The following is an 11,502-nucleotide window of genomic DNA, read 5'->3' on the forward strand; positions in this document are numbered from 1 at the left end:
CCTCCTGGGTTCAGGCAATTCTCCTGCCTCAGCCTCCTGAGTAGCTGGGATTACAGGCATTCGCCTCCATGCCCAGCTGATTTTTTGTATTTTTAGTAGAGACGGGGTTTCACTATGTTGTCCAGGATGGTCTCGATCTCTTGACCTCGTGATCCACCTGCCTCGGCCTCCCAAAGTGCTGGGATTACAGGCTTGAGCCACCGCACCCAGCCAGATAGTGCAGTTTGAGTCCACACTCTTCATCAGCACCCACTTCCCCTCCGTAGGCCTGAGCAGGCACGTGGCAACATTTGGTAGAGGAGGGAGTGAGTCCTGCTATGGAAACTATATATGTTGGTGAGTTATTTGTCCCTAACCCCCAGGGGCGTCACTGCTTCCAGTAGAAGAAATACTGAGACTAAGCAGTCTCAGAACATTTTCAGGCTCAGCAAGATGATTCTTTACTATTTGGTGGTGCTTGTGTGAGGTTTTCTTTTTCTCCCTGCCTAGTGTTAAAACTCCCTCTGTGTAAGGGCTTTGGTTGGTTCTTATCCTCCATGGCAGCCAGCCTGGGATACGGACAGTAATAGGTGCTTAAGTGATGCTGGCTGGGCAGAGATAGGAGAATAATGGTCTTTGACCCCTTGGTGCCAAGGTCACAATCCAAAGTAGGGTCTAGAAATCTTTCCTACTTCCCTGAGGGAAGGCTTTTAACCTCTCATTCTTTTTTTTTTGGGTCAGAGTTTTGCTCTTGTTGCCCAGGCGAGAGTGCAGCGGTGCAATCTTGGCTCACTGCAACCTCCACTTTCTGGGTTCAAGTGATTCCCCTGCCTCAGCCTCCCAAGTAGCTGGGATTACAGGCGCCTGCCACCATGCTGGGCTCATTTCGTATTTTTAGTAGAGACGGGGTTAATCCATGTTGGTCAGGCTGATCTCGAACTCCTCACCTCAGGTGGTCTGCCCGCCCTGGCCTCCCAAAGTGCTGCGATTACAAGCATGAGCCACTGCGCCTGGCCTTGACCTCTCTTCTAAACTGTGGGAAAGACAGGCTCCTGGATGAACAGAGGTATGTTTTGTGTTAAAGGCATTTGCGGCATTCAGGGATGTGGCTGTGGACTTCACCCAGGAGGAGTGGAGGTTGTTGAGCCCTGCTCAGAGGACCCTGCACAGGGAGGTGATGCTGGAAACCTATAACCACCTGGTCTCACTGGGTAAGAATGGCCTCCCTTGGCACTTAACGTCAGTCCTACATAGTATTCCCGACTCTGAGGAAGGGCCACCTGTGAAGCACCTTTGCCTTAGAATTGGGCTTAAAACAATTTACCTTTTTCCTCTGGGTAAATCTGGATTTAGTAGAATTGAAAGCAGATAGATTGATTTATTCATGTTATGGATAACACTGCATTTCCAGGCCCCTTTCCCAAGGCTTGAGGGCGCTGTCTTTACTTTATTTTGCTCCAAACCCAGGAGATGTTCATCCACCAACTGTTAGTAATATGCTGTTTTTCTGATTGGAGTCACCGTTCCTTAGTTAACCCTTCTACTTCAGAGAGAGAACTGTTCATTGGTCTTTTGTATCCTCTGCGTTTCCTCACCCATTTAGCTCTGAGTTCTCGAATGGCCTCTTGAGCCCATAATTCTCTTCTCTATGAGCAGAAATTGCATCTTCCAAACCAAAACTCATTGCTCAGCTGGAGCGAGGGGAAGAGCCCTGGAGAGAGAAGAGAAAATGTTCTCTGGACCTCCGTCCTGGTGAGTGTCAGTGTGGGGTTGATGGGATAGTCTACAGCTTGGCAGCTAGGGAAGGAGGAGACATCTCTCAGATACTGGGAAGAAGCTCTTCTCCAGGCCTCCTAAGCCAAGGGGAAGGTTGCCTGACATGGCCTTCCTTCCGGAACATAATCTTCAATTGAGGGAGGGACTTCCCTGGTTTCCTTGTCTCTTCCCTGGTTTCCTTGTCTCTTCCCTATACCAGGAAGCCTCCCTTCCTCACTTGGCTTCTCCATAATGCCTAGTCTTTTCTCATTCATAGTCTTCTTTCTCACCTGATCTTAAAAACTGTATCTCCCCTTGCCGAGGGCCGTGGCTCACGCCTGTAATCCCAGCACTTTGGGAGGCCGAGGAGGGCAGATCATGGGATCAGGAGTTTGAGACCATCCTGACCAACATGCTGAAACCCCATCTCTACTAAAACTACAAAAATTAGCCGGGTGTGGTGGTGTGTGCCTGTAATGCCAGCTACTCAGGAGGCTGAGGCAGGAGAATCACTCAAACCCAGGAGGCGGAGGTTGCAGTGAGCCGAGATTGCGCCACTGAACTCCAGCGTGGGTGACAGAGTGAGACTCTGTCTCAAAAAAAAAAACCAAACAAACAAACCTGCATCTACCTTATGAATATTAAGTCTACAACCCTTCTAGATACTTTCTAGTGTCTAGAAATTATTTGTATGCTAAGATTACCACCATATCTCCACTTCCCATAACTTATTACACAATACTTAAGCTATGACTAATAATAAAATACATACTCATGTGCCAATGCCCCAGCTTAAGAAATAAAAAATTACCTAAACAGTCAAAGCCCCCATTTCCCCTTCCCTGATGGTATCCTATACCCGTCCCTCCAAGGGAATTGTTTTGCAGTATTAGGGACTTATAATTCTCATGCCTGGCTTTATTCTTTCCTTCATACGTATGAATCACTAAATCATCTGTATTGGTGGAATATTTTAAAATTCTATATCAGTGTCTTCATATTATGTGCATTCTTCTGTACTTTGCTTTTTTTTGTTGTTTTTAAATTGAGATGGAGTCTTGCTTTGTTGCCCAGACTGGAGTGCAGTGGCTCAATCTCGGCTCACTACCACCTCTGCCTCCCGGGTTCAAGCGATTCTCCTGCCTCAGCCTCCTGACTAGTTGGGCCTACAGGCACGTGCTACCATGCTTGGCTAATTTTTATATTTTTAGTAGAGATGGGGTTTCATTATGTTGGCCAGGCTGGCCTCGAATTCCTGGCCTCATAATCCACCTGCCTCAGCCTCCCAAAGTGCTGGGTGGCGTGAGCCACCATAACTGGCTATAGTTTGCTTTCTTCACCGATGCTAATTTTGTACTATGTTGGTATATGTAGCTCTGCTTCATTCATGTTATGGCTATATAATATTGTATTATATGCATAATTATAATACAATTCATTTATCCATTCCATTTTTGTTGGACAGTTACATTTTTACCAGTGTATTCTTTTGACCAATTAAAGAATGCTGCTGTGGGCCGGTTGCGGTGGCTTACACTTGTAATCCCAGCACTCTGGGAGGCCGAGGTGGGCGGATCATGAGGTCAAGAGGTCGAGACCATCCTGGCCAACATGATGAAACCGTCTCTACTAAAGATACAAACATCAGCTGGGTGTGATGGCATGCGCCTGTGGTCCCAGCTACTTGGGAGGCTGAGGCCGAAGAATTGCTTGAACCCAGGAAGTGGAGGTTTCAGTGAGCCGAGATTGCACCACTGCACTCCAGCCTGGTGACAGAGCAAGACTCTGTCTCAAAAAAAGAAAAAAAAAGAATGCTGCTGTGAATGTTCTGATAGACGTGCCCTTGGGCACATAAACTCTTGTTTATCTAGGGTATGTACCTAGGAGTAGAACAGCTGAGTGAAAGAATGTGCACCTGTTCAGTCTGATAAGGTAATGCCAAACTATTCTCCAAAGTTGTTGCATTAGTGTTCTAGGGCTGCCACAGCAAAGTACCACACACTGAGTGGCTTAAGCAACAGATGTTTGTTTGTTTATTTATTTTGAGACAGAGTTTCACTCTTGTTGCCCAGGCTGGAGTGCGATGGCGCAACATTGGCTCACTGCAACCTCTGCCTCCTGGGTTCAAGCGATTCTCCTGCCTCAGCCTCCTGATTAGCTGGGATTACAGGCACACACCACCACAACTGGCTAATTTTTGTATTTTTTGGCAGAGACAGGGTTTCACCATGTTGGTCAGGCTAGTCTCGAACTCCTGACCTCAGGTGATCTGCCCACCTCAGCCTCCCAAAGTGCTGGGATTACAGGCATGAGCTACCACGCCTAGCCAAAGTTTATTTTCTCACAGTTCTGGAGGCTAGACATAGAGATCAAGGTGTTGGTAGGGTAGGTTCCCTTTGAGGGCTGTGAGGAAGAATCTGGCCCATGTCTGTCCCCTAGCTTCTGGTGGTTTGCTGGCAATCCTGGTGTGGAGGAGCAGTACCCCGATCCCTGCCTTCATCTTCATATAGCATTCTCCCTGTGTGTGTGTCTCTGTGTCCACATTTTCCTTGTTTGTGAGGACATTATTCATACTGGGTTAGGGCCCACTCTAATGACCTCATCTTAACTAATTACATCTGCAACTACCTTGTTTCCAAATAAGGTCACCTTTTGAGATATTAGGGGTTTGGACTCCAATATGTCATTTTTGAGGAAACAGAATTCAACCTGTAGCAATTGCTTATACTCACATAGCACTTTATCATATGAGGATTCTAGTTGCCCTGCGTCCTTGCTAATACTTTGTGTGGTCAGACTTTAGGTTTTGATCATTTTTGGGTATGAAATGGCCTCTCATAGTAGTTGTAATTTGCTTAGTATTGAGTTTGAGCATCCTTCTATATGTTCATTCATTGACTGGCCTTGGTATTTGCTCTTTTATGAAGACTTTTCAATTCCTTAGTTTTTTTCTTCTTGCTGATTTAAATTTTTTAAAATAAATCATTGAGTGATTTATTGAATGATTATCAGATGTTCCAATATTATCAGATGTTCCAATCTGTGGCTTACCTACTTGCTTTTATCTTTTTTGTTTTGTTTTGTTTTTTGAGACAGAGTTTTGCTGTGTCGCCTGGGCTGGAGTGCAGTGGCCCGATCTCGGCTCACTGCAACCTCCTACTGCTGGGTTCAAGCAATTCTCGTCTCAGCCTCTCGAGTAATTGGGATCACAGATGGCTGCCACCACACCTGGCTAATTTTTGTATTTTTAGTGGAGACGGAGTTTCACTGTGTTGACCAGGCTGGTCTTGAACTCCTGACCTTGTGATTCACCCACCTCAGCCTCCCAAAGTGCTGGGATTACAGGTGTGAGCCACTGAGCCTGGCCTCTTTATTTTATTGAGATGGAGTCTTGTTCTGTCACCCAGCCAGGAGTGCAGTGGCATGATCTTGGCTCACTGCAACTTCCGCCTCCCGGGTTCAAGTGATTCTTCTGTTTCAGCCTCCTGAGTAGCTGGGACTACAGGTGTGTGCCCACACGCCTGGCTAATTTTTGTATTTTTAGTAGAGACAGGGTTTCACCATGATAATGTTGAGTCTACCAATAAATTTTGGGGAGAATCACCATCTTAATAATATTGAGCCTTCCAATCTATGACTGTTTCTCTATTTATTTGGAACTTTAACTTCATTCAACAGTGTTAATTTTCTTTAAAAAAATCTTTCTTCTTGCCGGGTGTGGTGGCTTAGGCCTGTAATCCCAGCACTTTGGGAGGCCGAGGCAGGCAGATCACCTGAGGTCAGGAGTTTGTGACCAGCCTGACCAACATAGAGAAACCCCATCTCTACTAAAAATACAAAATTAGTTAGGTGTGGTGGCACATGCCTATTATCTCAGCTACTTGGGAGGCTGAGGCAGGAGAATTGCTTGAACCCAGGAGGCAGAGGTTGCAGTGAGATGGGATTGCACCATTGCACTCTAGCCTGGCCAACAAGAGCACAATTCCATCTCAAAAAAAAAAAAAAAAAAAAAAAAACTTTATTCTTTTCCTCCTTTCCTTTCCTTTTTCTCTTTTGCTTCTGTTTTTTCATCCCACTGTATTGCCCAAGCAGGCCTCAAACTTCTGGCCTCAAGCAATCCTCCCACCTCAGCCTCCCTAAGTGTTGGGATTCCAGAAGAGCCACCATGCCCAGCCTTAATTTTCAGTTTACCAACTTTGTGCTGCTTTGTCACATTTATTCCTTAGCATTTTATTATTTTTATGCTATTGTGAATAGTATTGTTTTCTCAGTTTCATTTTTAGAATAGTCATTGCTAATATATAGAAATACAATTATTTTTTTACATATTTATATTAGGGCCTAAGTACAATGATGACTTCTAGTTGCTTTCTTGAAATTTTATACATACAAAATTACATAATCTGCGAACAAGAGATTTTTTTACTTCTTTTCCAATTAAGATGCCTTTCATTTGTTTCCTCCTCATTTCATTTGTCCCCTCCTTCTTCTTTAGCATTTTGGCTGGAACATGAATCATATTATTTTCCCCACTTTACGTGTTGCGTCATCTTTCTCCTGCTGCATTCACAACTTGTCTTCATTCTCTCCACCTGTTTGACTATGATGTATCTAGCTGGGGATTTATTTATCTTACTTGGGATTTGTTGAGATTCTTGGATCAATGTTTTTCATTAAGTTTGGGACGTTCTTAGCCTTTTTTTGAGGGATTTTTTTTCTGCTCTTTACTCTCTCTTTTCTTCCTGAGTTCCCATTAGACATAGGTTGGTTGCCTGATGGCTTCCCACAGGTTTCTGGTGCTCTTTATTTCTCTTTAGTATTTTTTTTACTCTGTTCTTCAGTTTAATTTCTATTGCTGTGTCTTCAAGTTCGCTCATTCTGTTGCACGCTCAAATATGCTCTAGTAGTTTTTAAGGTTTGGTTGTTTTACTTCTTAATTACAGAATTTCTTTTGGTTTCTCTTTAACAGTTTCTTTCTTTGCTGATATTCTCTATTTGTTGAATCACTGTTATTATACTTTAATTTTTTTACACACTGTATGTGTTGCATTACTGTTCTTGCATTAGTATAAAGAAAGCTTTGGCCAGGCATGGTGGCTCATGCCTGTAATCCTAGCACATTGGGAGGCTGAAGCAGGTGGATCATGAGGTGAGATCAAGACCATCCTGGCCAACATGGTGAAACCCCGTATCTGCTAAAACTACAAAAACTAGCTGGGCATGGTTGCAGGCGCCTGTAGTACCAGCTGCTCCAGAGGCTGAAGCAGGAGAATCGCTTGAACCTGGGAGGCAGAGGTTGCAGTGAGCTGAGATCGTGCCACTGTACTCCAGCCTGCTGACAGAGAGAGACTCCATCTCAAAAAAAAAAAAAAAAAAAAAAAAAAAAAAAACCTGAGACTGGGTAATTTACAAACACAAGAGGTTTAATTGGCTCACAGTTCTGCAGGCTGTACAGGAAGCATGATGCTGGCATCTGCTCAGCTTCTGGGGAGGCCTCAGGAAACTTACAGTCTTGGCGTGAGTTAAAGTAGGAGCAGGTACTTCACATGACTGCAGCAGGAGCAAGAGAGTGGCGGGAGTACATTTTTAAACAACCAGATCCCATGAGAACTCACCAACACAAGAACAGCACCAAGGGGATAGCGCTAAACCATTCAGAAGTAACTGCCCCCATGATCCAGTCACCTCTCACCAGACTCCACCTCCAACACTGGGGATTACAGTTGGACATTTGGTGGGCAACATGGAGCCAAACCATATTACACCATTTCCTTCAGCCCTTTGAACATATTTATAATAGCAGCTTTGGGGTCTTTTTTTTTTTTTCTTTAAGTCTGGACCTACTCAGTGACAGTTTCTATTGACGGCTTTTTTTCCTGAGTATGGGTTACTCCTTCCTGTCTCTTAGAAACCTGGATATTTTAGATGTTCTGTTGCACTCCCTTTGATACCTGAATGCATTTCCTGCCTGAAGATTGTCATTGCTGCTTTTTGTTTGTTTAGTCACTTTTCTAGACTAAATTTGTGGAATATGTCTCCTCTGTGAAAACGATGTTTCTGCATGGTTTTAAAATTTTATTCTTCTGTTCATTTTCGATCTTGGCTTCCTAGATATCGACTTTGTGGCTGCAGAGCTTAGCGGCCTGCAAGAATTGGCACTTTAAGCTGTCTTCGGCACTTAAAGATCTGAGTCAGGAAGCCTTCCCACCTGTATGAATGGTGTGTGGGTTGGGAAGTACATTGAAAGTTCAGGTTGTTTTTAAGGATTTCAAGGCTTTTTACTTACCACTGAGCCATCTTATTTTTCCTCTGCCCTGATTGTAGCCTCTTTGTCGGGCAGGGATGTGTGGATAGCTTGCTCCCACCCACTTGCTGTCTTTCTTGGTTTGCCATGGCCTTCCAGTCAGCCAGAGTTGTGTGGAGGGCTTGTCAAGCCCCTCTCTGGCTGTCTAATTTTAAGAGCCTTCTTGCCAAATTTCTGGATCATCTGCCAGTCTTCTTGGTGTCAACCAAGATTGCAGCCTTAGACAGCAATTGCTGGCCACTCCTGTTCTCTCATGACCTAGATCATGACTTTTAACGATAGCTCTACTGAGCATTGGTTTCTCACCATCCACTCTAAATCAAGTGAGTCCCCTCTAGTAGCAGCAACCCTGACCATTTTATAACTTGCTCTACTATAAACACTGCATTAACCAAGCTAGTGGGGAGGGGGAGGAGGGTAAGAGCAACTCCAGCAATAATGTCACAGAATCTTACTGTTCTTACCTGAGGCCAGTGTTTTTCATAAATATATATTTCTCAATTTATTTTTATCGTTTTGGTTGATTTCTAGAACTTGTGAATACTTTTTGTCAGATAATGTGAAAATGAAAGTAAGAGTTTTGTATGAGTTTTCTACATTGCAATAGGATAGAGTCAATATGCCTTTCTGTAAAGGGTCACTTAGTATATATTTTAAGTTTTTGAGAACACATGCAATCTTTGTCATTTCTTCTTCTCCTCATCCTTTTTCTTCTCCTCCTCCTCCTACTTCTTTCTCCCCCCCACCCACCTCTCCTCTTCTGTCTCTCTCTTTTGAGTTCAACCCCTTTTTAAAAAGGTAAAAACCATTTTTATCTGGCAGGCCACACAGAAACAGGTGTCAGGCTAGATTCGGCCTGCCAGGTGAGTTTGCCAACTCTTGCAATAGAAAACACAATGCATAGGGCTGGGCACAGTGACTCCTGTCTGTAATTCCAGCACTTTGGGAGGCTGAGGCGGGTGGATCATCTGAGGTCAGGAGTTTGAGACCAGCCTGGCCAACATGATGAAACCCCTTCTCTATTAAAAATATAAAAATTAGCTGGGTGTGGTGGTGGGCATCTGTAATCCCAGCTACTCAGGAGGCTGAGGCAGGAGAACCGCTTGAACCCGGAAGGTGGAGGTTGCAGTGAGCCAGGATCACACCACTGCACTCCAGCCTGGGCGACAGCGAGACTCTGTTTCAAAAACAACAACATCAAAAGAAAATGTAATGCATGAAGTGAAAGGAAAAATAAATGTTGGGAAGGATGTCTAACTGGGAGAGAGCTTGTGATGTAAACATGGTATGAATGACCAATGGACGAGGCAAAATTGCCTACATGGCCCTACCTATGACCCCTCTGAAAATGTTCTTTCTTCAGCAGGATCAAAGCCGGAAATTCAACTTTGTCCCTCCTGCCCTCTGATGTTCTCCGGTCAGCAAGCTCTCAGCCAGCACGTGTGGCTGAGTCATCTCCCTCAGCTGTCTTCAAGTTCATGTGCAGGAAATCCTCTCCAGCAGGGAAAACACTGTCCAGATCAGAAACAGCAGCAAGATCTGTTCTGCTTGAGTGGCAAAGCAGAATGGATTCGAGGGAGAGAAGACTCCGAAGTCCAGTTTGGGAGAGTAAGCAAAAGTGGCACTTCAAAGGCACTCTCCAGCCCACCTGAAGAACAGCCAGCATGGTCCAAGGAAGATGACACAGTGCTGGATATAGGGCCCAGCCCTGAACAGAAGGCCAACCTTGAGGAAACAGACAAAGGATTACATGGCTTAGAAGTTTCAGGATTTGGAGAAATCAACTATGAAGAGTTTGGGCCAGGCTTTATCAAGGAGTCAAACCTCCTTAGCTTCCGGAAAACACAAACAGGGGAGACAGCTTACATGTACACTGAGTGGGGACAGAGCTTTGGTAGTATGTCAGTCCTCATCGGAAACCCAAGGACACACTCTGGGGGAAAGCCTCATGTGTGTGGGGAATGTGGGCAAGGCTTTACCTGGAAGTCAAACCTGATCACACATCAGAGGACACACTCAGGGGAGAAACCTTATGTGTGCAAGGACTGTGGACGAGGCTTTTCTTGGAAGTCGAACCTCTTCACACATCAGCGGACACACTCAGGGCTCAAGCCTTATGTGTGCAAGGAATGTGGCCAGAGCTTTAGCCTGAAGTCAAACCTCATCACCCACCAGAGAGCGCACACTGGGGAGAAGCCTTATGTTTGCAGGGAATGTGGGCGTCGCTTTCGCCAGCATTCACACCTCATCAGACACAGGAGGACGCATTCGGGAGAGAAGCCTTACATTTGCAGGGACTGTGAGCAAGGCTTTAGCCAGAAGTCACACCTCATCAGACACTTAAGGACATACACAGGAGAGAAGCCTTATGTATGCACAGAATGTGGGCGTCAATTTAGCTGGAAATCAAACCTTAAAACACACCAGAGGACCCACTCAGGGGTTAAACCTTATGTCTGTCTGGAGTGTGGGCAATGCTTTAGCCTGAAGTCAAACCTTAACAAACACCAGAGGTCACACACAGGGGAGAAGCCATTTGTATGTATGGAGTGTGGGCGAGGCTTTACGCGGAAGTCAACCCTCATCACACACCAGAGGACACACTCAGGGGAGAAGCCATTTGTATGCAAGGAGTGTGGACGAGGCTTTAATGATAAATCCACCCTCATCTCACACCAGCGGACACATTCAGGGGAAAAGCCTTTTATGTGCAGGGAGTGTGGTAGAAGGTTTCGGCAGAAGCCTAACCTATTCAGGCACAAGAGGGCACACTCAGGTGCCTTTCTGTGCAGGGAGTGTGGGCAAGCCTTTTGTGATAAGTTAACTCTCATTAAACACCATAGAGAACACTCAGGGGGGAAGCCTCATGTGTGCAGGGAGTGTGGGCAAGGCTTTAGCAGGCAGTCACACCTCATTAGACACCAGCGGACACATTCAGGAGAGAGGCCTTATATTTGCAGAAAGTGTGGGCGGGGCTTTAGTTGGAAGTCAAACCTAATCAGACATCAGAGGACACATTCAGGATAGAAACTTTATGTGTACAGGAATATGGTAAAGCCTTTAGCCAGGAGTCATACTTCATCAGAGACCAGAGGACACACAGCACTGTGGCTTTGTCAGTCATTGCTGGGATTGCAGGCGTGCACCACCATGCCTCACTAATTTTTGTATTTTTAGTAGAGACGGGGTTTCACCATATTGGCCAGGCTGATTTTGAACTCCTGACCTCGTGATCCACTCACCTCGACCTCCCAAAGTGTTGGGATTACAGGCGTGCACCACCATGCCCAGCCCGAAGTAATAAAATTTCTAAGAAAAGTTTCTGGGAGGAAAAACAAACTTGGAAAATGAATAAACTTATTTTCCAGCAAATTTTAAAAAGATCATATGCTGCTTATTTTCCTGTCATGTTTCAGCTCCAGCCATGCCATTCTCCATTCTGTGATGCTGGGGCTGGGACTCTG

The 11,502-nt window shown here is 45.1% G+C and overlaps 1 protein-coding gene across 5 annotated transcripts in view; it reads left to right on the forward strand.

Moving 5' to 3' along the window:
• ZNF875 (zinc finger protein 875) overlaps positions 1–11,248 on the forward strand; it is an 18,594-nt gene extending 7,346 nt beyond the window's left edge. For 2 of the 5 annotated variants that reach the window (XM_037730621.1, XM_017506454.2), the window contains 3 exons: positions 1,064–1,190; positions 1,636–1,731; positions 9,405–11,248. In XM_037730621.1, the coding sequence (XP_037586549.1) occupies positions 1,157–1,190; positions 1,636–1,731; positions 9,405–11,065 (1,791 nt within the window). In that variant the 5' untranslated portion in view covers positions 1,064–1,156 and the 3' untranslated portion in view covers positions 11,066–11,248. Of the gene's footprint in view, positions 1–1,063; positions 1,191–1,635; positions 1,732–2,784; positions 2,804–3,802; positions 3,905–4,946; positions 5,011–9,401 lie in introns of those variants that run through there. The other 3 variants (XM_037730619.1, XM_037730620.1, XM_037730622.1) reach the window with 2 other exon arrangements.
• Positions 11,249–11,502: the final 254 nt, after the last annotated feature.

The sequence above is a fragment of the Cebus imitator genome, unplaced genomic scaffold (assembly GCF_001604975.1).
Source record: "Cebus imitator isolate Cc_AM_T3 unplaced genomic scaffold, Cebus_imitator-1.0 Scaffold356, whole genome shotgun sequence".
Classification (NCBI taxonomy): domain Eukaryota; kingdom Metazoa; phylum Chordata; class Mammalia; order Primates; family Cebidae; genus Cebus; species Cebus imitator.